A 27,119-nucleotide genomic window follows, 5' to 3' on the forward strand; every position below is an offset into this window, starting at 1 on the left:
ATGTTTGTACTTTTTACTGAAAAAATGTAATGTTTTCACAGTGAACATTTATGCTGTTTTGAATAAATGCATTTTGAAAATATGATTATTAAAATCAAATAGATGCAAATAGTTAATAGCCATGATTTTTCTGTTTCATGTTTCTGACAACATCACATTAAGTTTATGACTTGTTAAAACGGTGTAATCCAAATGGATGGAAATTTTATTTGCAGTTCAATTACATAAATCTTAAAGTTAGTCCTAACTATTTTTTGTGTATATTGCTCATACTTAAGGGATTTTAACCTAAATTTTAGTTTTAAATCTGCCATGTAACTCTTCATAACATGTTCCAATTGATCCAACTTCGATGACTAAATATAATCTCAAAAGATGCATAATCAGGCCCTGTACATACACTCCAAAACAGTATGTGTTGACTCAACAAAACAAATTAACGCAACAGTTGCATTTATTTTTTTTGTTATGACAACTTCGTGTGAAAATATGTTCAATCAGCAAACTACATTGAGTTAGAAGTTACTATGTTACTAATTTTTTGCATAAACAGAATCAATTTTTTTTTTTTTTAAGTTGATTACTCAAAAAATGAAGTCGCTCCAACTACATGAGTTATAACCCTGGAACCAATTAATCTTATCTATTTCAGTTCAAATCCTCAGCTATAGCACATCCTTAAGGTGACTTATTTGGCATTTAATGAACAAGTAAGATATTACTTGTCACTGGCGTTAGCTCAGTCATTGCTTATAGAGTCAGTGTAGTGTTTACATTCATATCGTATACTCTTCAGCACAATCGTAACCATAAAATTTCAACATTACAGAAACTCCTTTAAAAGTCAAACATAATATCATTAAACACCAACAGGTCTTTTCTTTCACTAAATTTCACTAAAACAACACCTAATTTCAACATTTATTCTACTTATCCACTCCTACGCAAAGGATGCTGGGAACTACAAATCCACTGCCTAATTTCTGAAGTTAACAAAGATGAATTCATTAAGTTACTACAACTCTATTTTAAAAAAATCAACTAATGCAGAAATTTTAGTTTACATTACACACAATATGAAGTTGATTCAATGATCAAAATTATTGTGTCAATAGAAGTCTTGAGTGAATAATGGTTGCAACTTATTAGAATTTTTGTAACCATGCATTTATTTAAAGGTATACGATAGGTCACCCAAAAATGAAATTTTTTCATCATTTACTCACCCTCAAGTTGTTCCAAACCTGTATACATTTCTTGTTCTGCATAAAACATGAAGGAAGATATTTTGAAGAATGTTTGTAACCAAACAGTTGATGGGGCACCATTTGACTTCCATAGTATTTTTTTCAATATTTGGGCGAACTGTCCCTTTAAGTTATGGTAACTGGTCTCTTGAATTACTTTTTAAAGAATATTTTTATGACAAATCTATTAAAAAATACAGCACTTCACTTTTGATCCATTTGATCAATGATACGAATCAAGAATTAATTTGTCATTTCTCAAAAGCAATTTGGGACGAAATGCATCAAACTCTTTATAATCACAGTAATACTTTCTCAAAATTCCCTGAAGGGAAGAGAGACACTTATCTTTCCCTCCTTACCTCATCAGCTGTTTGTGTGAAGTCTAGAAATGTCACTGGCACATTGCTGCTCTGCGGTCTCCAGTGTCGTATTGACTCCAACAGATTGGATTTTGCATTGGTCAATGCTGGAAGCACTAAAACGAAGGATTTAATTTCGGTCAAGTGCAAAATTAGCTTTGTGGAAAGATGGCCTTTAGCTACTATGTAATAAACAATGCATTCTCTTTTTTCTAATCCTCTTCCTGTGATTCATGCAGGAATCTTTATATATCCTCTGGACGACTGCAGTGTGGTGGTCGGGTTCGAAGCAATGATTGGCAGCCAGATTATAACCGTGCAGGTCAAAGACAAAGCGAAAATCGATGACTGTTACTTTGATTCCTGCAATGCCAATGGAACCCCGCAAAGCGGAGGTGGTAAGATCGCATGCTCATTTATAACGCTCATCAAAGATGAGTTAAAGTTAATCCCCAATTCAGAGCTTAAACGGAAGGCCTGTCACGGTGTCTGTTGAATCCAGTTAACACACAAAATCCTATTAAGCTCTTTCATTGACGTTGACTGTACATTTCAGAGGCTTTACTGATGAATCATCTTGCTGCAGGATATATCGTTTTGGACGAGGATCAGGAGAGGACAGTGCTGGTGGTTAGTCTGGGGGTCATTCCCCCTCTGGAGACCATTAATATACTGGTCAGCACGTCCTCGGAGCTCAGCACACTCACGAACGGTGGAATCCGGGTAACCTCACCGCCCGTCTGCTCTCCAAGAGTCCAACGTTCTGTCAAAGAGGAGCAGGCGTTTTCACCCAGCACTGCTAGGAGGTTTGGATTTATTAGGGTTTAATTTTTTGATAATTATAGTATTTGAATTGCAATCCTGTATTTATAATCCTCAAACATTCTGACTTCTGTTTTACACTCCAAACAGTATTAAACTTTGCAATTCATTCAGCTTGAACTGCTTCACATACAGACTCCAATTTAAAGTCTCAAATTGTGTCTGGTAGATCATTTCAGGTTTTCTAAATGTTAGAGTTTAGGAAATTTAAGATTGAAGTTTAAAAATCTACCATTGACATGTTTAACATTAAAAATCTGTAATGTCAGTGTAATTTCTGCATACTGAATTGTGATTGGTGTTCTTTCTTGAATGTATTTGCAAGCAGATTTTTTTCCTTGCATCTATATTTATTCTCTATGTAGCTGCGTTTAATTTATGCAGAATCACAACACCAACTCAAATGAAAATTCTGTCATTTACTCACAAAAAGTTGTTTCTAATCTGTATGCGTCACGACGCGCACACAAAAGGGTAGGATCCAAGTGCATGATTTATTTGGGGCAATCCAAAAACAGTCAGCCAGGCAAAGGTTCAAAATCCATACAAAGCAGTCAAAAACGTGAACAGCTCTCCGAAGTGCCAGTGACATTAAACTAGACTCAACGACAATCACAGAAACAAATGGTATATATATATACACACACACAGAGACTAACAAGGTGACGGGAAACAGCTGTGTGCAATAATCAATGAGTGACAAAAAGGATGATGGGAAATGTAGTCTGAGTGCAGGACACCATGGTGGAAGAGGACCTCTGGTGGATACCCAGGGAAACACAAACCAGACACTGTGACATTACCCCCACTCTAAGTAGCAGCTCCCAGATGCTCTTCAGAACCCAACAAGAAAAAAAAAAGAGTCCAGGAGGGAGGTGGAATGTTGGAGGATCAGGGGGAGGGATGGGGGGCCAGGTCTATGGAGGGGCACAAGAACAGGAATGGATGATTTAACAGGTGACCAGGGTGGAGACAGTCCATTGGGCGGCCAGGGCGGTGAAGACCCTTCGGGGGGCCAGGGCGGTGAAGACCCTTCGGGCGGCCAGGGCGGTGAAGGCTCTGGGCTGGACTGGACCAGCGGTGAAGGCTCTGAGAGGGCGCTGGCGAGATCCCCTTCTCCCAGGCCGAAGGTGACCTGAACGGTCTCTGGATCGGCAGACACCATGTGCTTCTTCCACGCATGCAGGACAGACAATGCATAAAAGGTGAAGACAGCCCTCTTGGCCATAGCAGGACTGATGGTGGCAACGATTGGTACCGGAGAGGATGGAGCTGAGGTAGCCATGTGCGGCCCAGACACACATTACAGCGGCAACGTAGAGGGAGAGGGTAATCTCTTCAACCGCGACCCGATGAGCAGGCCGCTCAGAGATGGTCTCCGACAGCAGGCTGTTCGGGGGGCGGCCTCCGGGACGACAGCGGGCTGTTCGGGGGGCGGACTCCGGGACGACAGCGGGCTGTTCGGGGGGCGGACTCCGGGACGACAGCGGGCTGTTCGGGGGGCGGCCTCCGGGACGACAGCGGGCTGTTCGGGGGCCGGCCTCCGGGACGACAGCGGGCTGTTCGGGGGGCGGACTCCGGGACGACAGCGGGCTGTTCGGGGGGCGGCCTCCGGGACGACAGCGGGCTGTTCGGGGGACGGCCTCCGGGACGACTCCGATTCAGACTCGGGGCAGCTGGACCGCACCGGTCCAGGGTCGAAGAGAGGCTGCAGTGGGAAACGGCGATGGGGCCCATAACGACCACCTCCTCTCCTGCGGCCTCCACGAGTCCCTGAGAAAATGGCCAGACATGTTCCCTCAAATGACTGTTTGTAGGTAGGGGTGTTGGGGGAAAGGATACGAAACCCCGTACTGCTGGATCCATTCATGGTCAAGTTCTTCTGTCACGACGCGCACACAAAAGGTTAGGGTCCAAGTCCAGTATTTATTTGGGGCAATCCAAAAACATAGTCAGCCAGGCAAAGATTCAAAATCCATACAAAGCAGTCAAAAACAAGAAACAAACCATGAACAGCTCTCCGAAGTGCCAGTGACATTAAACAAGGACTCAACGACAATCACAGAAACAAACAGGGTATATATACACACAGATACTAACAAGGTGACGGGAAACAGCTGTGTGCGATAATCAATGAGTGACAAACAGGACGATGGGAAATGTCGTCTGAGTGCAGGACACCGTGGTGGAAGAGGACCTCTGGTGGATACCCAGGGAAACTTTTTTCCTTTGAGCTCATTATACAGTGTCATATTATTACCTTATCTGAAAATGAAGCTTGAATGTGTGTCTGCTGATTTGTCTCAGGAGGGATCAGCATCATTGTGCACAGGGAACACACGAGCAGATGGCCTCAGGTGTGTGTTTGGCTGCTCTGATGGAGGAAGAGACCATCAACTCCATTGACTATGAGTTCAACTTCCATCTTGAGATCAGAGGACCGTATTTACTCGCAGGTCAGTTCCTCCATCCTCAGGCATGAGTCCTGAATTCAACAACCCTGATACCCATGATCATGGGCTTGATTTCCAGACAACACAAATAAGTATGTAACAAAAATACATGTGAATTGTTAAAAATCATGAATGCACTGCAACTTTATTTGGATTAAATTGCCTGGCAAATGCATGGAAGCTTAGTTCCAGCACTGAATAAAATAAAATAAAATAAAAAGCTAATTGTGAATTTCTTATAATTCTGACTTTTTTCTCACAGTGAGCAAAATTGGCAGCATATATTATACACTTATGTATTTATGTGTAATCTTATTTCTGCCACAGAATAAAAATAATACAACTATAATTTCACAGTTCTCATTTTTTTTATATCTACCAATTGAGACGGTCTTTTTCACGCAATTCTTAAAAAGAAAAGTCAGAATTGTGAGATTTGAACTCGCAATTGTGAGTAAAAAAATTACGAATTTTTAGATTAAATGTTGCAATTACCTTTATTTATTTTTATTCTGTGGAGGAAACAAAAAATAAAACAGAATTGTGAGATGTAAACTTGCAATTACGAGTTTAACTTGCGATTGCAAAATATAAACCCGCAATTGTGAGGAAAAAAGTATAAATTGAGAGATATAATATATATATATATATATATTGAATTGTGAAATTAAGACACCATTTTTATTTATTTTTTTATTCTGTGGCGGAAATTGTCACCTTTAGGCTTCTTTTGACTTTCAGTTTGTTTTGATTTTCCACGTATGTTGCCCTGTCTGAGTTTCCTGCCACCAATCTGTATCCATGTACACTGATCACCTTCCTCACAGCTGCCTGTCGTTTGTGTTAATCATCTTTGTGCATTTAAGTTCCTGCCTGTCTTCAGTTTAGGGTCCGGTATTGTTTGTGTTTTACACACTGTTGCACCTGTTTGCCTCTCTTTTGAATTAAACTCGTTTGGATTATATCGTCAGCTTCTGTCTTCCCTGAACCACCCCGTGACAGAAATAAGCTTCCATAAATGCATAATTTTTATAAACATATGCTGCCAGTTTTCTAGTCCAAATGATGTTTGATGTGTGGGTAGTTTGATGAGTTAACTTTTCACACTGATAACATGTATATCTTGAAGACACATCCAGCTGCGTTGGATAAAAGTTCCTGCCAAATTCATAAATGTAAAGTGCAGCATATGCTTGTCATTTCAGCTGGGACTCAAGCCCAAATGATGTTTAATGTGTTGATTGTCTAGCTGTAATACATAGTATGCATCTTCCTGCTGGAGTTGCGGAACGGTTTAGTCCTCGCATGTGGTGTAATCTTTGTTGCTCCTGCTTATTTTAGATGCTTTAGAAGTTTCTCTGTGCAGGTGTGGAAAGCCCCTCACATGCCATCCGTGCGGACGCTGACCCTTCGGCTCGCTCTGCCACCAGTATTGTGGTCACACTGGCAGACAAGTACACCTACGACTGCCCTGTGGAGATACTGATCTACCCCAGTGGTGTGTAACACATATCAATACAATAATTGTATATCATGATCTCAATCTACAGTATGAAACAGATAATGCTGAGCTAGTTCTTTTTAGTGAATCAAAAGTATACAGCGCAACTAAATAAACTGTTCAGGCAAACTGATGAATTCTCTCAACTATTGTCTTAATTGTCTTAAGTAACACTAGTTTGTTTTGTCCATTTGAATTTGATCATTCACTTAATGCAAAATGCCTTGTTCAGCCAACAAATTTGTCAGGGCAACTACTGATTTTTTGTTGAGCATATTTTCAGTTAGTAATACAATAAGTTGATCTGTAATTTCGAGAGTGTTGTCAGAAGTATTTTATAAAAATAAATAAAAAAATGAAATAAATATGTATGTTTAATTTGTTTAGTTGATTATTGTTTTATTATATAGTAAACACCAGTTTTTGGATTGCATTTACTGTATGCCACATAAAAAGATTGTGAAAAGTCATTCAAATATTTGTGTAACACATTTTGCAAGAATTTATTTTAAATGTATTTATTATTACTGAAATGATATCATCATTTTGCAATGCAATTGCATTTCTTATTTCCAGATATTTTTTTCCTTACAAGTCCTAAAAGAATCATTAAGAAATCAGAATTGTTCAAAGGAATCAGACTCCCATTCACTCCCAATCCCATTCACATAACACTAAAAACCACTCAGAGAACACATTTGTAACCATATCTCCCTAGCAAACACCTATAGTGGCGACAAACACCACACTCATTTTAGTCCCTTTATGAAGCAGTTTTCTTTCTGGAACTTCCCAGCAATGTCATTTTCTGTCAGGGCATTTGGTCCCCATGGACAGACAAACAAGATCACAGTCACTCTGACCTGTGTTAACTGGACAATAGAGTCTGCCTTTTGAGAACAAGCCAGTGCTAATCTCTTCATGTGCCTGAAAGCTTGTCCAAACGAGAGGCTGTTTATTAAATCAGAGGCTATTGAAATATCATTCCCAGGCCCACAACCATATAACATTATTTCTTGCTCTATAAGCACTGTTTAGTTGAGCTCGATATTTCTTCAGCCACCCCATCATGCATCTCAACCTCCAATGGTGTCTGGGAGGCATAAATGGATCTCACGATGCCTCGTAAGATTGCCTCACTCCGCAGGTGACCCGAGGCCAGTATTGTGCAATTGAATTCATTAGAAAGCCAAATCAAGGGGGCAAACGTTCAGCTGTATTGATGGCCCACTAGGAGCCAACGCACTCTGTTCCTAATACAGCTGCTGTTTTTAAGAAATACTGCCACCATGGGAGTCCTTCATGTCTGGTAGTAATGTAACTCATCATCTGCTGTCATAATTTACTGTTGTGCCTCCACACTGAGAGGTTTTTATGCCGTCCAAAGAGAGTAATTCTTCCTTTCTTTGCATAGAGCCCCATCTGCCACACGTTCTCATCGAGGACGGAGACATGACGCCGGAGGAATACGATGAGCATCTGAAAGGACGGAGCGACTACATAAAGGCCACAAAGAAGGACTGCAGTAATGAAAAGACAGTGAGTGTCTGGGGGGGGATTGGGGGATTGGGGGTTGGGGGGGGGGGGGGGAGATGGGGGTGAGATTGGGGGTGGGGGGACCAGAGAGTGAAGGAATATGTGAGAATGAGAGATGTAGAAAACTGTTTGAGTGTGGTGTACAAGTACGGAAAGTTGCAAAACAAGCTTGAGACTCTCAAGAAGTAGTACAACACCGTGATGTTTAGTTTTTTAAACTACATTTAATTGGTAAAGAAATCGAGAAAAGGCTATTGTTTCGTTTTGGCAGCCAGGATCATAAACTACATAGGAAGCGGCACTTATTTGAAATAATGCTCTCAAGTCGGGGTTTGGGGCAGAGAGGTCCATTAGCAAATTAGCATGTAATAAAACAGATTAAAATAATAAATTTCCCACAATTAGATTACTGTTACTGTAGATGTGTAAGCCTGAAGTGAAGCATAAAACTGTTAATATAATATAATAAAATAATTGTATTTTATCTAATAATTTCCAATCATTCGAATTCAGAAAATTGTAACTTATTTATTCAATGTTGATATTGATAAATGTAACAATTAATATATATATATATATATATATATATATATATATATATCAGTATATATTACATCGTGGCTTCATAAAAGGGACAGTATATATACACTCTCCCGACACTCTATTAGGTACATCTTGCAAGTACCATATTGCTTGGACCCTGTTTTGCCTTCGAAACTGCCTTAATTTTTCTTGGCAGAGATTTAACAAGGTGCTAGAAACATTTCTCTGAGATTTTGGTCCATATTGGCATGATAGCATCACGTAATTACTGCAGATTTGTCGTCTGCACATCCATGATGCGAATCTCCCTTTCCAGCACATCTCAAATCTGCTCTACTGGATTGAGATCTGCTGACTGTGGAGGAAGTTTGAGTTTACTGAACTCATTGTCATGTTCAAGAAACCAGTGTGAATATGGGTAGTTTTAATGAAATTCAAACATACCACATCCGCTATGTTGTCTGTCATGTGACCTACCAGCGTCAGTTGTGTCGCTTCACTTCCATTCACAAATCCCTTCCTGTGACCTCATGGGATAGTAAAGTGTCCATCAAATGCACACTTGAGAATCTCGCTCGAAGTAGTAGGTCATTTTTATGTCTTATATTTTGCCTACTCTTTTGGGTAAGTATTCGATTTTGGACACAGCGCATGTCTACCACCTAAAAGCATTGAGTTGCTGCCATGTGATTGGCTAATTAGATACAGTATTTGCCTTAATGAACATTTGAACAGGTCAGGTGTACCTAATAAAGTGGCCGGGGATTGTGCTGTGTCTATACATTCATTTTATTAATGTATGTGTGTAATATTTTATTAATTATTAAATGCATCAATATTAATGTTAAAACGTATCATTACTCCAGTCTTCAGTGTCACATGATCCTTCAGAAATTATTCTATTATAATTATGCTGATTTGCTGCTCAAGAAACATTTATTATTATTATTATCAATATTCAGTTTTTTTGTGGAAACCATTATACATTTTTTTTCATGATTCATTGATAAAAAATTTCAAATGATCAGCATTTATTTTAAATAGAAATCAATTTTCTTATTATGAATATCTTTAGTGTCAGTTTGGATCAGTGTAATGCATCCTTGCTGAATAAAGGTCTTTCAAAAAAATAAAATACAAATAAATAAAGAATTTGCTGATCCCAAACTTTTGTAGGTTCCAGTCATTTTCTAAAATATTCAGGGGTTTTTAACGTCAAGCTGTTAGATGTAGCCTAATGACAATCAAACTCAAAATCCAGTATGAAATCAAATTTAGTTAGGTTATCCAATTAATGTAAAATCTCTTGATGATTATCACTTCAGGAAGTAGTTACATTAAGTGGAAATGCTGGCACAGATCCATGTTTCTCAGCAGCACAAAGCTTCAATTGCATCCTTAAGTGAGTGCTGTTCCTCAACAGGAGGGAGAGAACATTCAGCCCTAAAATGATCAGGTTTCTATGGAAACTGTCAAAGGTCTTCAGCTGAGTCCATAGTGTTTCTACCTATTGCATAACGAAATAAGAGTTAACTTCACCCCCTTTGGGATGTATTAAATATTTAAAGCATGAGAGGGGAATCCATGACCAGTAAAAGATTTTCAAAATTCTGATCTTGGCTAACAGCTTTAGTATCTGTCTCTATCAATCCTTTACTGAAGTGAGCTGGATAACATTGAATATGCTCAAAAAGATCGTTCACCCAACAATGAAAATTCTGTTATAATTTATTCCCTCACGTTGTTCCAAACCTGAATTACATTTGCTCTGGTCATTTTTTGCCAAACAACAATGACAGTGATTGTACTTGATTCTGAACTTTGAAAATAGTCAGGTGATTAGTAGCTAAAAAGCATGGAAATGAAAATCTTTGTGCATATCCAAGCAAGCTCAGTTTTATACAGGACACGTTTATCTATGTAAAAGAAAGCTATTTCCTCCAAAGGTTCATTTTGTAAGTGAGCAGAGAAATGGCAGATTTCCAAGAAGTAATTTAATGTACAATGGACCAACCAATTGAAAATTGATGTTAAGTGGTTGAAATACATTGCTAATCTGAAGTAATTTATTCAGAGAATTACATAATAGGCTCATTGCCATCCTCTAAACGATCTTGAACTCTTACAAGTGCACAGAATTTTTTTTTTATACTTGTATAATTATAATTTTTTTTTTATATATATTCAGCCAGTGCTTGAACAGACAAAACTTAAAGTAGGAAAACAGAACCGGTCTGACTGGGCCAATTAAACGTTGTTATATATTTTAAAGCCTAATAAATGTTAAAATTGATAGTATACTGTAATGCTGAATTTCTATAATTAATGGGTAAAACTGAGAAAAAATCTGTTTCATAGAGACAGTATTGGTTTTGGTGATACTGGCCTTCTTTCAAAGAAAGATGCCATTTAACAAATATTTAAAATATAGGCTACTGTCTTTGTTGTTTCTACATTCATTTGGAGATTAAATGCGAAATGATTACAATATAAAATATATAAAAAACTTTATATTCACGATTAATCGCGATTAATTACAGAAAAATTTACGATTAATAATTTTTTTAATCGATTGACAGCACTAATGTCTATTTATTTATTTATTATTTATAATATATAGACCCTAAACTCTTGAACGGATGTAAACTTTTCGAATGTTTGATGCAAATGTTAAAAATTCTAAATAAAATTTTAAAATGTGTTTCTCACACTTGTCCATTAAATAAATGCAATGCAGAATTATATTTGTTCATCCTAATCTATATAGACCACGCAAAAAGCCACATGGGGACTTGAGTGAACATTAACATATTCTACATATTTAGTTTAAAAATGATTTGCATATTATTTATTTATTTTTCTCATATAATTAAGCACATTTTCCCATTTTTGTATACAAAATATTGCATGAGAATAATATGCATAAATAATATGCAAACAAATGACATGTTTTCATGAGATTTGCAAGGTTTACCTGTTATTGCCTTCAGCAATGGCTCCGTCACTGGCTGATGTGTGTTGTGTAGGTGGACATCATTCGGAAGAGGCTTCATAAAGACATCCTCCACAACCCCGTAGTCATGCTCAACTTCTGCCCAGATCTCCGCTCGACGACCTCTGACCTGCGGAACATCCAGGGGGAATTCATCTTCCTCATTGATCGCAGTGGAAGCATGAGCGGGGTCAACATCAGTCGAGTTAAGGTAGGATGCTTCTGCTTCTGTGTTAAGCTAACTGTGCCCCTCATTCCCAACACTCATTAACTTTTGAAGACATCCAAACTGATTCAATGGTTTAAAACCCCAAAGTGCTTCAGTCGTGTTAATGACCATTAATGGAAAAGGGAATACACACAGCGGTGCTTATTTACCGAAGAGACTCTTCTTCATAAGTCTCAGGTTCAGACGGATCGCCCACTTGTGTTCATAAGTTTCAATCTGATTGGAAGGTTTTGTGTAGATTACGGGAGTAAACAGACTTATAAATTCTTAAAGGGGTGGTTGATTATGATTTCACTTTTCTAACTTTAGTTAGTGTGTAATGCTGCTGTTTGAGCATAAAAACATCTGCAAAGTTACAATGCTCAAAGTTCAAAGCAAAGGAAGAATAGTTGCTTTTAAAGAAATCGTTTTTTAAGGACTACAACAAACGGCTGGTAGGGACTACACGACATTCCTCCCGGGTTGATGACATCACTAACCCTAAGAAATTCAGACATCCCAAGTCTCCCGGAACAGAACAGAACAGAACAGAACATACTGTGTTCAAAACCATGTAGCGCGTGCACGGCAGAGAGGGAGAGAGCGAGAGACCTTGCATGTCTGTGCCTCATGAAGCGCATGTAAGACAGAGAGCATCCTGATTGGCATGTATCGGTAAGTCAACCAGTCAACCAATCAAACCCCCCTCGTCAACCAACCAATCAACACGTCAAACCAACCAATCACCCCCCCCCCCCCCCCGCTCATCCAAACACCCCCCCCCCCCCATAATATACTAATTAAAGATAGTTAACTCCACATCAGCAACAAAAATTCATCAACTAACCATTCAGAAACATCCTGTTGCATTCTGCATGTTGTCACTTCTTCTTGAGTCTCTCCATCATTGTCCGACTCCAGTTTAAACATAAAAAGCAGGACAGTTCCTGACATTTTAATGCTTGTCTGCAAGAGGTAATCAGAGATGTTAACACGCACACGCACACGCAAGTTCTTGAAGCTCCGCCCTCTGTGCCGGGAACAGCAGCTCATTTGCATTTAAAGGGACACACGAAACGGTGCGTTTTTGTTCGCCCTCAAAAAGTGACAATTTTAACATGCTGTAAAAAAATATCTGTGGGGTATTTTGAGCTAAAACTTCACATACACACTCTGGGGACAACATAGACTTATTTTACATATTGTAAAAAGGGGCATTATACCAACCCTTTAAAATAATACAGTTGTTTACTGTTACATTTTGCAAAGTTTAGCATGAGAGTTTATCATGAGGTTTATAGTACCAATTAGGGCTGCGCAATAATTACAATATATTCATAATGATTTTGTTGAAGAACTTAAATGAAACTGCATTAGGGGCTTTCGCACCGGAGGATCATTTTTGTAGTTCCTATAATGATTGGCGGAAGTACCTGCTGTTTGGTGTGTTCACACCACAGGAACTGGGAACAATTTTAGTTATAATAATGCCTTTTGGGGGGACTAAACTAGCCCCTACTTCAGAGTAGGGTCTAACCTAGCACAAAAAGAACTATCAGTGACATACTGTAAGTAGTACGTTGATTGACCGAACACATGCCATACGAAAGCCTTAACCTTTGAATGGTACTATATATATTTATACTAAAACAGCTTTGATTCAACATCAAGCCGTGTTTCTCACATGTTTCCACTTAATAAACACAAAGTAGAATTATATTTGTTCAAATGTATCTTTATGTATACAGCAAGCCATATGGGGACTTTATTAAACATTTTAGAATGAGATTAGTTAGCTTTTTAGTTTTACTTTTTTTGCTACATTGAAATAAAGACATATTTTGCTGAACATCATGTGGCTCTGTTGTTCTGAACAAAATCATTTGAGCAGCCTGTTGAAGGGGCTCTGTAATGAAATAGCCAGCTTGTTGCGTTGAATAGCTCAAGCAGCTACGATAATTGAACTTGGTAAGTCTCCATGCTGAGATTGGATATGTGTGAATGAGTGTGTGCTCGTGTCCTCTGTGGACGGGGCTGTGCAGCGTGACGCACGAGGCAGCGATGACTCACTGTGGTTTTGATTGAGGATGCTCCCCTTCTGACCACAGACACCAAATGGCTCTAATGTAAAGGCTCAGGTCATTCTAGCGGTAATATCATCCCAGAATATCCTTGACTCTGAAGAAGACTTGCTCCATGCTGAAATGTCATATTTCCATTGTGGTGGGGTGCAAGAGGACAGCAGCAGATGTATCCAGTTACACTGAAAGGAAGATACATTTATTACAAGGAATAGTTCACCCAAATGAACATTTTTCCATCATTTGCTCACCCTCATGTGACTATATCTTCCGCTTAACACAAAAGCAGAAATGTTGAAAAATTGAGCTTGTCATCTTTGCTGTGAATAGAGAGTGAATGGCTTTCAAAATTCCAATATAGATGCAAAAGCAATATCAAAGTATCATAAAAGTATGTTAATACGAAGATCTGCTATATTCAGAGTCTTCTGAATTCATTCAATAGCTTTGTGTGAGGAACAAACTGAAATTTAAGTCGAATGAATCAGTGCAATTTGTGAATGAATTATCATCCAGTCTGGTTTTGGGAACTGGATCATCTGATTAATTGAAAATCCAAATAGACATTCTCTCAACTCTCGTGAAAACATTTTAAGTGATTAACAGTTTCTCACAAAAAAACTGTCGTATGACTTCAGAAGATTTAAAATATTGTGTACGGTTGTTCTTTTGAGCCTTTGAAGCTTGAAAGCCACTCTTTTGTAGTTGGATGGGGGGAAAATACAATTCTTCAAAAGTTCTCGTTTTGTGTTCCACAGTAAATTACTATATTTAAATTGTCAAGTGAACTATCCCTTTAAAAACTAAAATCTTTCAAGTTCAGTTTGAATGTGTAAGGAAGTGCTCTGAGAAGGTGGACTTGTTTTATTTTGCAAATTATAAAAAAATTGGTGATTCGGTTTTTTAATAATTCAAAACAGTGAAAGACCACATTATTGTAAAAAACGCAAAAAATGCTAAAACTCTTCTTTAATCACACTCATATTTACAAACTTAATTATAACCTCATGCTAATTACTCACTGCAGTACTCGCTGTCAGTCTGTCGTAAAGCAGCGCTATAAATTACATCACTACTTTAGATGAGACACAATGGAGGCCTGAATTCTTGTGTTCAATATGCAGTGCTGTCTATGGGCTTCAGGTCTGGTTGACAAAGATGGCTGGTTCAATCCAAGCAAGGGCGACAGTTGAAAAACCATTAGCGATCGACCACTAGTCTAAGCATTTGTGGGAACATGCCACCCTCAGTCTCTATGATGGGTACAGTCCTGCCATCGAGCATGGCACTTAATCCTGCAATTAGTTTAATGTGAGTTGCCTTAAATAATATGCAAATTTGACATGGCAAATTACTACTAGAATATCTGGTAATGGCTGTAATGTATTATTAAAGCAATATGAGCATGTCAAATGAAAAGTGTAAACTCAGTGTTAACCTGATATTTTATATATAATCACTGTAAAACAAAAAAAGTTCAGTTGCTGCCTTGAAATAAATTATAATCAAATTGGCTGTACAAGTCATTTTAACTAATTTGTTTTTGAATCTTGCCTAGTTGAAGCCTGTCTAACTTAAAAAATGCAGTGGAAATACTTTTATTTAAAGTACTTTTATTTACACCCCCCCCCCCCCACACACACACACATATATCTATATACTTAATTACAATTTAAATATATATATATATATATATATTTATAAATAATGCAAAATACAGAATCATGGAACCCCCTTACCGCTTCTTTTCTTTCCCATCTGATCCTCCTCCTCCATCATCTGATCTCCATTATCTAACATTATCTAGATAAGATAACCTGCTTATCTGCCACCTTCATTCACCTTGACCTTCCCATTTTGTTTGTTCACAGGACGCAATGGTCGTGATTCTGAAAAGTCTTTTTCCAGCATGCTTATTCAACATAGTGGGCTTCGGATCCAAGTTCAAAACGCTGTTTGCCACCAGTCAGAGCTACGATGAGGTAGGTCACCCACAGGGACCCACAGTCAGCGTCCTCAATCACTGCCCTCATTAGATCGCCAGTTACACTGAGATGCTCAAGATGCTTTGTGATGTTTGTGTTTTTCTGCTGGGATCCTGTAGCAAAAGTCTGGGTTTACATGATGAATTTCTATTTAAGTTTCTTACTGATTTTATAATGCATAAAAACACTGCTTCTTCAGAAGTCTCTGTGGCAAATAGTTTTTTTTTTCTTTTAAGCATAAATCTAATAAAGATTCACTGTGGATATAATAGCAAACAATGTCAGTGTTGGTCAGAAGGTGCTCCCCGTTCCTCTTCTTTCAAACGTAACAAGACAAGTTGACACCATTGTTACTAAAAGTTTGCTAAGTAGTATTTCCTACTCAAGAAAGGTAATATTTGACTGGTCAAGCCTATGCAATAGGAGCCGACTGGAAGTGGCCTTGGACGACAACATGCCCATGCCCAGTGCATTATGGGTGTTGAAAGAGTTTTCACTACTCAGGTAGCAGAGATTTAAAAAACAAAAACAAAAAAATACCTATGTACCACATAGGCAGCCATGTTTTATTGTTAGCCCATTTTGCCAGTACTAAATTACCCTTTGACAAACCTCGTTTATTTCACAGGAGAGTTTGGTGTTGGCTTACGAACACGTGAAGAAGATCCGGGCTGACATGGGCGGCACAAACATACTGGCTCCTCTCAACTGGATCCTACGGCAGCCCATGCAGAAAGGTCATCCTCGTCTGCTCTTCCTCCTGACCGACGGAGCTGTCAGTAACACAGGGAAGGTTATTGAGTTGCTCCGCAGCCACGCCAAGTTCACCAGGTCAATGTTTGCACATTTACATTAATGCATTTGGCAGACACTTTTATCTAAAGTTACATTGCATTTAAGGTCCATCTCATGTAGCACTCGCTAATGAGTTTGGAAGCCATCTCTTGGCTAATTTAATTTTTATCTTTTTGGTTTTGTTTTAGAATTTTTATTTAGCTTTAATTTATTTTTATTTCAAAATTTGCCTTGGCAACTAACTCATTTTTTCATCTAATATTTATATTTTCTTTTATTTCAGCTTTTTTTTTAAATTTATGAAAACAATTTTTACTCATTTAATTTGAGTTAACAATAATAACACTGATTGCTAACTCTGAAATTGAGTCATGATTCCACTTAAATATTTAAAATAAAGTAAAGGCTTTACATTGACATTTCAAAAACAATTTGGATAAGAAATTTTAATGCATTAACTATTGATCCAATAAAGAAGGATAATATGTTGGCAATCTAATGCAAACAGATGTTAAAGGGACAATAAATTAACATTCTGTTAGTATTTACTTAACCTCATAAAATATATTTTGAATAGTTGAGTAGCTGAATAGATCATATTTAATAGCATACAGTATCATTGCTTGGAATATAGTGCTCAAGACATACCGACATTGTCTTTTTTGTGTTAATCATCCCCTGATCACAATGTGTTTTCATTTATATGGAAAAGAGCAACTCGGACAGCCTTCAGTTCAAAATATCCTATTCTATTTCCCACAGATGAAAGGCATATGCATTTGGAATGATTTGCTGATTAAATGACTGATGATTCAAATTTTTCATTTTTGGATGAACTAATCCTTTAATATCACAGGATCAAGGACACAGAGCTGCAGAGTAATAAGATCATAATCAGATCAGCACAGACGCTAGCGACAGTAAATTGATGTCTCTCTGTCTAATCCTCCTAGATCCGCACTAGCCATAACGCTGCTGGTATTCACAGGCTTTGTTTCTGCAGTCGGTTGGTTCCTATAGGCTTCTGTCTCCCACCTCCAGTCAATTTGTCACATGCCGAGATGTTCACCTGAGAGGAACACTTCCTTTCTTCCTCATGCAACAATAGCTTTCTTTCAAAAGAATGGAAGAAACCATAGGTTTTAACAGCCGTTCCTGCAGTACAATAGAGACAAGCTGAGGTCAGACACAAAGACGATGGCTGGTGAATGACACTGCAGTGTAATTTACTGCTTTAAACAACACTTGCCCTCCCCGGATGATCGAGAATAATACCCAATTGTGTCTTGCTGCACTTCATTTCTCTGCTGTGGGGACACGACTTGGCTTTCTTTGCTTGTTAGGGAAGAATGTTTCCCAGTAAACTGATCAGACGCAGAGATCGCCAGTCCACACTTTAGTAAATGGACAGATGTTTTCCGTGTTAGTGCAGTGAGCAAGCAGAGCACCTTGTATCTCATACGCAGTGAGACACAGATGTTGCTGCCTATGCTGAAGGTCACTCAGTTACTACTGCCTTCAGATACTGTGCATTAGATCTGGTGTTTTACAGACCCCACCCCAGTTAAGCCAAAATCTAGAGATTGAAGAGAAATTTGTAATATAATATATCTTCAAAATATTAGCTTGGTTACAAAACCTAGAGCGCTGCCTTGACCGCATCCTTGGCACTGTAGAAGAACACAGCATACCTTCATGCCTGAAAGTAGTATCAACACTGACATTACGTTATTCAGATTTCAGAACACAATGGCATGCAATATAAAGTTTGCTTAATTAGAAGCATTTGACCAAATTGTAAGGTAATCACAAAATGCAAGCTCACTGAAAAAATCCAAAATGATGAATGAGTATTTATTTTATTTATAATAATGTATATTCATTATATAGTTACTTATATACTTAGATATTTCAATTAATTTAAAGAGATTTATTTAAAAAAAGGGTCTAATAAAAAATGGACTGTTGTACCCATCACTGGCACTATATATATATATATATATATATATATATATATATATATATATATTTTTATTATTATTATTTTTGTATCATATATATACACTCACCTAAAGGATTATTAGGAACACCTGTTCAATTTCTCATTAATGCAATTATCTAATCAACCAATCACATGGCAGTTGCTTCAATGCATTTAGGGGTGTGGTCCAAACTGAATGTCAGAATGGGAAAGAAAGGTGATTTAAGCAATTTTGAGCGTGGCATGGTTGTTGGTGCCAGACGGGCCGGTCTGAGTATTTCACAATCTGCACAGTTACTTGGATTTTCACGCACAACCATTTCTAGGGCTTACAAAGAATGGTGTGAAAAGGGTAAAATGAAATGAAGTGAATCCTGTGGGCAAAAATGCCTTGTTGATGCTAGAGGTCAGAGGAGAATGGGCAGACTGATTCAAGCTGATAGAAGAGCAACTTTGACTGAAATAACCACTCGTTTCAACCGAGGTATGCAGCAAAGCATTTGTGAAGCCACAACACGCACAACCTTGAGGCGAATGGGCTACAACAGCAGAAAATCCCACCGGATACCACTCATCTCCACTACAAATAGGAAAAAGAGGCTACAATTGGCAAGAGCTCACCAAAATTGGACAGTTGAAGACTGGAAAAATCTTGCCTGGTCTGATGAGTCTCGATTTCTGTTGAGACATTCAGATGGTAGAGTCAGAATTTGGCGTAAACAGAATGAGAACATGGATCCATCATGCCTTGTTACCACTGTGCAGCCTGGTGGTGGTGGTGTAATGGTGTGGGGGATGTTTTCTTGGCACACTTTAGGCCCCTTAGTGCCAATTGGGCATCGTTTAAATGCCACGGCCTACTTGAGCATTGTTTCTGACCATGTCCATCCCTTTATGGCCACCATGTACCCATCCTCTGATGGCTACTTCCAGCAGGATAATGCACCATGTCACAAAGCTTGAATCATTTCAAATTGGTTTCTTGAACATGACAATGAGTTCACTGTACTAAAATGGCCCCCACAGTCACCAGATCTCAACCCAATAGAGCATCTTTGGGATGTGGTGGAACGGGAGCTTGTGCCCTGGATGTGCATCCCACAAATCTCCATCAACTGTAAGATGCTATCCTATCAATATGGGCCAACATTTCTAAAGAATGCTTTCAGCACCTTGTTGAATCAATGCCACGTAGAATTAAGGCAGTTCTGAAGGCGAAAGGGGGTCAAACACAGTATTAGTATGGTGTTCCTAATAATCCTTTATGTGAGTGTATTTATATATATATATATATATATATATATATATATATATATATATATATATATATATATATATATATATATATATATATATATATATACACACACACACAGTGGGTATAGAAAATAATCACATTTTGTTGCTTTGCAGCCTGAAATGAAGACGGACAGTTTAATTTATTCTGTTTTATAAAAAAAGAATGGAAAAAGGACACCCCCCCCCCCCCCCCCCCTCTTAAAAATTACTTCTAAACTCAATCAGATGTTGCTAATCACCTTTTCAATGACTTACAGAGCCATTTGACTTCCAACTGTGATCAGCTGTGGTCATTTTGATGAGCTCAGCATGAGAAGAGCTTTCCTGGAGCATTTCAGTCCTTGGTAGTCCAATTGAAGCAAAGAATCAACTATAGGTGGCAAGGCACTGTCAAAAGATCTCCGGGATAAAGTTGTGGACAGGCACAAGTCCGGAGATGAATAAAACATTTTTAAAGGCTTTATCAATTGCCTAGAAGCAGAATGAAGTCTATTATTAAGAAGTGGAAGGTATTTGGTATAACACAGACCCTCCCTTGATCAGGACGTCGCTCCAAACTGGATGAAAGAGCCAGGAGGAAACTAGTCAGAGAGGCTACCAAGAAGCTTACAGCAACTCTGAAGCAGTTGCAGGAATTCATGACAAAGAGTGGTCATTGTGTGCTTGTGAAAACAATATCACAAGTTCTCCACAAATGTGAGTTGTATGGGAGGGTTGCAAGAAAAAATCCCCTCCGCAAGAAAGGCCACATGCAGTCACGACTGAGCTTTGCCAAAACTCACCTTGAAGATTCTGAGACCACATAGAAAATAGTGTTATGGTCAGATGAGACTAAAATTGAATTATTTGACCTCAACACCAAACGATATGTCTGGTAGTAAATCCAATACAGCTCACCTTCCAAATAACACCATTCCTACAGTAAAGCGTGGCGGTGGTAATATCCTGTTATGGACTGGAGCTGGATAGAAGGAAAAATGGATAAGGCAAAATGCCATCAAATTCTTGTGGAAAATCTGCTACCCTCTGCTAGAAAGTTGTCAATGGGAAGAAGGTTTACCTTCCAACATGACAATGACCCAAAGCACACAACAAAATTCAAAACAGACCACACAGTCGTTGAAGGAGAAAAGGTGAATGTCCTTGCATGGCCTAGTCAGAGCCCAGACTTAAACCCCATTGAAAATCTGTGGAATCTGTGGAAAACTTGAAGACCGCATTCCACAAACGGTCACCATCATATTTAACTGAACGTGAGCAGTTCTGCAAAGAAGAGTGGCCTAGGAAATATTGCAAAGTTAGTAGAGATATATCCCAACAGACTAAAGGCTGTAATTAAACCAGAGGTGGTTCAACAAAATACTGGCACAATGGGGTGATCCTTTTTCCAACTCAGTGATTCAAGACAAGAGTCCCACTCGCTCAGGCTTTCACTGTTAAAGTTGATTCCTGCGATTATCATGAGAACAGTTGTCAATATCTCACATAATTATCAGGACATAAATAAGCCTACATGTTGTAAATAGTGTAAATGAGCGCAATTTGCAAGCTATTATGATAAATTGCAATAATCATGTCTAACAACATCATAACGGACATTGTTACGAAATCAGGGCTCTCAAGTGTCACGCATTGAGCGTGACAGTCACTCATTTCGGTCTTTTGTCACGCTCTCCCGCCACACATTGTATTTCTCATGCTGAAAAACTATTTGTAATATATTTAATATGCCGCAGCGCCCAAAACTCTGTCTGCGCCGCTCTCACTGTGGAACCGGCAGGAATCAAGCGCGTCTCCGCTGGTGTTGTTCGTCGAGCTACACAATAGCCAATCAGAAAATAAAACTATTGTATCTGGGTAAGATTTAATGCAACAACCAATGAAAAAAATTTATCTGTCGGCTGGATGTCACTCTTGCCTGTCTTCAAAACTTGAGAGCCCTGCGAAATAATGCGACGTACATGATACACTTTATTGGTGTCATCTGGCATTTAGGCTCAGGTAAGCCTAACGTGGTAGGCTACTTTATTATTAGGAAGTGCAGAGGCCGTGAGTGCACATCATAGACAGTAAAAGAATGGTGCAGATACGCTCTGCGTGAGTGGTGTTTACGACAGTAACGTTAAATATAAGTACTCTACAGCGACTCTAGGGATCGCTGTTTGACAAAAACAGAAATCCTGCATAGTGCCGCTTTAAAAGATAACTGAGCCTTTAAATCTCCTTTGTAAAAGCTTTACTAGGGATGAATAGATGATGAGCTCACAAAAATAGTTAACTCATCACTTATAAATGCTTTATAACTACCTGAATTAACCATGAATTACAGTAGAAATACATGTTACTAAAGCATTTATTAACACACTAATAAGTAACTATTACTATATGTCTGAATAAAAAATTTACATTTAAATAGTTTATTAATCATTCACTTACACTTTCTAAGTGATCTTATGAACCACTGACAACTCACTGATAACTGGTTTGTAAATTATGCAATACTTAATTTAGAAATGATAAATGATTATTAATAAAGTTTGAAAATATAATTATTAAACACAAATATAGATATGCTTATAAATCAAGAATAAATCACTTATATTAAAGGAGAACTCCGGGCAATTTTTAAGTTAATCTTGATCGTTAGACCTTTGTGAGTACTGACTATAGAAAAAAAAACGAACCGGATTGGTGCTTGCTACGCGGAGCTGCGACCGCGAATGCCCAGAGCTCCCACCCAGCTAAAACGGCAGCTATGGGGGCATGGACATAAAGAGCGTTTTTGAGCCTATTAACAGACACAAAATGCAATTAAATGTCTGTCCAACATGAACAGGGACCCTACATATGAACAAGATGCGTTTAGCAACTTAGCCATTGTTTCAACTCACCTAAATAGTCTTTTAGACGGCAAGCTGTAGTCTCGCGCTGCAGTCCCTTACTGTAGCCGGAAAAGGTAAACAATGTCCAGGTGGGAGGAGCGTTGATCATTTGCGACGAGTCTTCGTACATGGAATGTCATTTTTCTTCAAACGGCCCCGCTGTGTTGAGTGTGTGTAGTCATCCTTGTCAAAGTGTTCACTGCAAATGCGGTAATCTTTAGCGTGTAGTACTTCTACGGGAGTTTGCACATCAAGTTGAAGTACAACCAGCCACAACTGCAGAATCTCGAGGTCATGGAAAGGAAGACGATGAAAATTTAAGCTCTTATATTTTCGCATTCGGTTGCCACAATTCGGAAAGGCACAAACACGAACCATTTCTTCTTCACTTGTAAGCAACTCTGATCATAACTCGTCGCACATGATCAACGCTCCTCCCACCTGGACATTGTTTACCTTTTCCGGCTACAGTAAGGGACTGCAGCGCGAGACTACAGCTTGCCGTCTAAAAGACTATTTAGGTGAGTTGAAACAATGGCTAAGTTGCTAAACGCATCTTGTTCACATGAAGGGGCCCTGTTCATGTTGGACAGACATTTTAATTGCATTTTGTGTCTGTTAAGAGGCTCAAAAACGCTCTTTATGTCCATGCCCCCATAGCTGCCGTTTCAGCTGAGTGGGAGCTCTGGGCATTCGCGGTCGCAGCTCCGCGTAGCAAGCACCAATCCGGTTCGTTTTTTTTTTTCTATAGTCAGTACTCACAAAGGTCTAACGATCAAGATTAACTTAAAAATTGCCCGGAGTTCTCCTTTAATTATAAACTGCTTATTAATGTCTATTAATGGTTTATAAATGATTAATTAACTGTTTACTAATGCTTAGCTAATGATTAATAGCGTGCAGTTATTATAAAGTGTTACCACAATGGGAATAAGTTGCTTCCTGGCTTTATGACAGCACACCCGCCAGTCTCAGAATTAGCAAAGCAATACATTTCAGAGATTTAAATGTATTTTATCTGGAAGAGTCACCGATTTGAGATGCAGTTTCTTAATTATGTGATGCTTTTCTGATGTGTTAATAGACTCATCGCACCTGTCCTGTCTCTGTGTGCGTGTGTGTGTGTGTGTGCGTGTGTGTGCATCATGGCAGGTGTTACACGTTCGGCATAGGTCAGGGTGCGTGCAGGAGGCTGGTTTTAGGATTGTCTGCTGTTTCCAGAGGCACAGCTGAGTTCCTGGCAGAAGGGGAACGACTGCAGCCCAAGGTCCTCGTTTCCTCTGACGTGTTTATCTTCCACCGCAACAGTCTGTTATTTTGAATGTCACCGCAAAGCAATTACAGCAGCCACATAAATTATAGAGTGCCCAAATGCATTAGCAATTAACAATTTGTTTTGTTTAATCAAACATAAATTAGGATAATAATCAAAGCTGACAGCACATTTCACGTTTGTTGCTTCTCTCCCTGCTGTTTAAGACTAGCTTTTATATATTTTCTTGTTTTAGAGTATATTTACAGACCGTGCTCCCTTGATTAAGTTCACTTGGTGGTATTTGAGCTGGCTGTTATTTGTGTCATTGGCAGATGATTAAGTCTCTGAAGAAGTCCATGACATCCGTTCTGACTGACATCTCCATTGAGTGGCTGTATCCAGAGACGAAAGAGATCCTGCTCTCTCCAGTGGGAGCGACCTGTCTGTTCCCCGGTGACCGGCTGATTGGATACAGTGTGGTGTGTGATACCTCCCGATATCACTCCAACCCAAAATCAGTAGGTCATCCGTTGTCCGTCCATAATTATTAAATTATATTTTAATATTATTATTTAGATAATATTGTGATTTTAAAATATAGTGTATTTTGATAATACTGTATTTTGATTATTACACACACAAACCACACAAAAAAAAAAATCTAAAACATCATCAACAATAATAATACTTATTTAGATAGATAATTGTTATTATTTTAAAATATACTCTGTTTTGATGTGTTATAATAACAAATATACACCAGAAAACACAGCAATGGTTAAACCTATATTTTTATACTACTATTAATAATAATTATTATTATTTTGATAATATTGTTATGTTAAAATATACTGTATTTTTATATAATATCAAATATACACAAAACAGATTATTATTATTTAGATAGATAATATTGTTATTATTTTAAAATATACTACATTTCTATATAGTATAATATAAAATATACAATCTGTGATTATTACAAGAAAATTATACCACTATTAATAACAATAATTATTATTATTATATTCATTATTTTGATAATATAATTTTAAAATATAATATATTTTGATATAATATTGAATATACACAAAACAGATTATTATTATTATTATTATTATTATTCAGATAGGTAATATTATTGATTTAAAATATACTGTATTTTGTTTGGTTTATATTCAATATTATATTAAAATACAGTATATTTTAAATTAATAATATTATCTATCTAAATAATAATTGTTTTGTGTACATTTAATATTATATCAAAATACAGTATATTTTAGTATTTAGTTCAATTAATTAGATTAACCGTTGCTGTTTTAATTGTTTATTTGATATTATAATATAAAATTTTTATATATTTTAATATTAATAACAATATTGTCTATTTAAATAATAGTAATAATCTGTTTTGTGTATATTCAATATTATATTTAGATAGATGATATTGATATTATTTTAAAATATATTAATTTTGATATTATAAGATTAAATATACCAAAGCAACAACAACAGTTTTGTAAAAAAAAATAAAAAAATGTATATATATATATAATTATTATTGTAGTTTTTAGCCTATAATACTTGTTAATGTAAATATAGATTTTAGGCGGGAAAAAAAAGCTCTCAACTTCTAAAACATCTTTTCTCTGTTGTCACAGGACAAACGGAGACGATACAGCATGATGCGTTCCAACGAGTCCAGCAGTTCCGTGTTTTATCACTCTCAAGAGGAGGATGCTGGGAAGGTTTACTGTGACGTTCATGGGCCACACAGGGACAATCAAGTCGGCTCGCTGTTTGACGGTTGCCAGGAGACAATGTCTGAGAGCAGTCCTATTGCCACGGAGCAAGATGTTATGGGTAAAGTACAGAAGTAAAATTGTTCCATGCGGTTTCATACGACTTGAGTGTTACAGAATTTTCATTTTTGGATGAACTATTCTTTAAAGTCTCCTGATGAAAGAGAACCAAGGAATATAGTCAGCAAACTACAATATAAGAGAGGAAATTAAAGAGAAAATTTGTTAAATTAGTTTTTTTTTCTTCTTTTGCACAGGAACTGACATGAGCACCTCTCCGAGAAGACGTGCTTATAGCACCAATCAGATCATAGATTACAACCCCGTGAAGAAGGCCTACACCCCCAGTGACCCCAGCTCTGTGGTGGGGAAAAACCCTCTTAGACGAGCAAAAGTCCAGGAGCTCATCGGTCAGACTCATCCTGACTACGGAGCTCAGTGGAAAATGGACTACCAGGTAGGTCAATGCTACAGCATGAGTCCCGAAGCATGAGCTACGCAAATATGGCGAGTTTGATTTTGTGTGTCTATAGCATTAGCATTGGGGAAGCTACTTTGAAAAGTAATTTGAACAATTTAAAGTAGTCAACCTTCAGTACACTACAAACTACAAACAATTTGCTATGTACAACTTCAAAGTATTTGCTAAAAAAGTTGCCAAGTATACTCAAGCTACATAGGTTACCTAAAAATATAGTCAAATTTAATCAGAGCTGATTTTTTAAATGAGGGGGTTTGTATTAATAAACACACAATTAGGAACTTGAACAGGCAAATTTATACTAAGTACAACCAAAACACCCTAATCGTTTGAATTTTAGCGATTCCTATTCTACTTATCGATTCCAATTCTTATCAATTGCCAGTTTCGATTCCACTAAGGTAGAAACATTTATATCAACATGTTTATTCTGTTTCTTTTGGCAAAAAATCAACAGCCTAAAGAATACTAACATTTTCCTACGGTTTTAACAAAAATACCACAGCAAAAACAACTGGACTAACTAAAATAAAATTCAAACATTATTGAAGACAAGTAAACAGTGTTAAATGTAAAGGCCCCTTCACGCCAAATGTGAAATGAATAAGCTATTGGCTGAAGGAAATGCAAATTTACACCTGTACAGTAAGGGGACGCAACTCAAACAAACCTTTCAGTTGTACTGCTGTTCTGGAAACGCAGAAGAATAGGAGACAGGAAAAGAAACTCTTACCTCAGTAATACAAATAAAAACAAATGAAAAACAAATGTGATGTTTATGTAGTCATTTTTGTTTATTAAAATGGTTGAATTGTATCCTCGAAGGTCAGCTGCAAAGACATTGGTTAATAAAGTGAGATTAAATACATAAAGTATTTGCACCTTTCTCAC

At 37.7% G+C, this 27,119-nt stretch overlaps 1 protein-coding gene across 2 annotated transcripts in view; it reads left to right on the forward strand.

The window, feature by feature from the left end:
• Positions 1–27,119, forward strand: part of vwa5b1 (von Willebrand factor A domain containing 5B1) — a 48,000-nt gene that overhangs the window by 4,973 nt on the left and 15,908 nt on the right. Inside the window, exons 3-14 of one of the 2 annotated variants that reach the window (XM_077218705.1) lie at positions 1,849–2,007; positions 2,196–2,415; positions 4,739–4,887; positions 6,251–6,382; positions 7,800–7,924; positions 11,491–11,667; positions 15,617–15,727; positions 16,359–16,561; positions 23,840–23,954; positions 24,275–24,460; positions 25,607–25,808; positions 26,005–26,204. In XM_077218705.1, coding sequence (XP_077074820.1) covers positions 1,849–2,007; positions 2,196–2,415; positions 4,739–4,887; positions 6,251–6,382; positions 7,800–7,924; positions 11,491–11,667; positions 15,617–15,727; positions 16,359–16,561; positions 23,840–23,954; positions 24,275–24,460; positions 25,607–25,808; positions 26,005–26,204 — 1,979 coding nt within the window. Of the gene's footprint in view, positions 1–1,848; positions 2,008–2,195; positions 2,416–4,738; positions 4,888–6,234; positions 6,383–7,799; positions 7,925–11,490; positions 11,668–15,616; positions 15,728–16,358; positions 16,562–23,839; positions 23,955–24,274; positions 24,461–25,606; positions 25,809–26,004; positions 26,205–27,119 lie in introns of those variants that run through there. The other variant, XM_077218706.1, reaches the window with a different exon arrangement.

This window comes from Siphateles boraxobius, unplaced genomic scaffold (assembly GCF_051911475.1).
Source record: "Siphateles boraxobius isolate OS27281-9 unplaced genomic scaffold, OSU_SipBor_1 77, whole genome shotgun sequence".
NCBI classification, from domain to species: domain Eukaryota; kingdom Metazoa; phylum Chordata; class Actinopteri; order Cypriniformes; family Leuciscidae; genus Siphateles; species Siphateles boraxobius.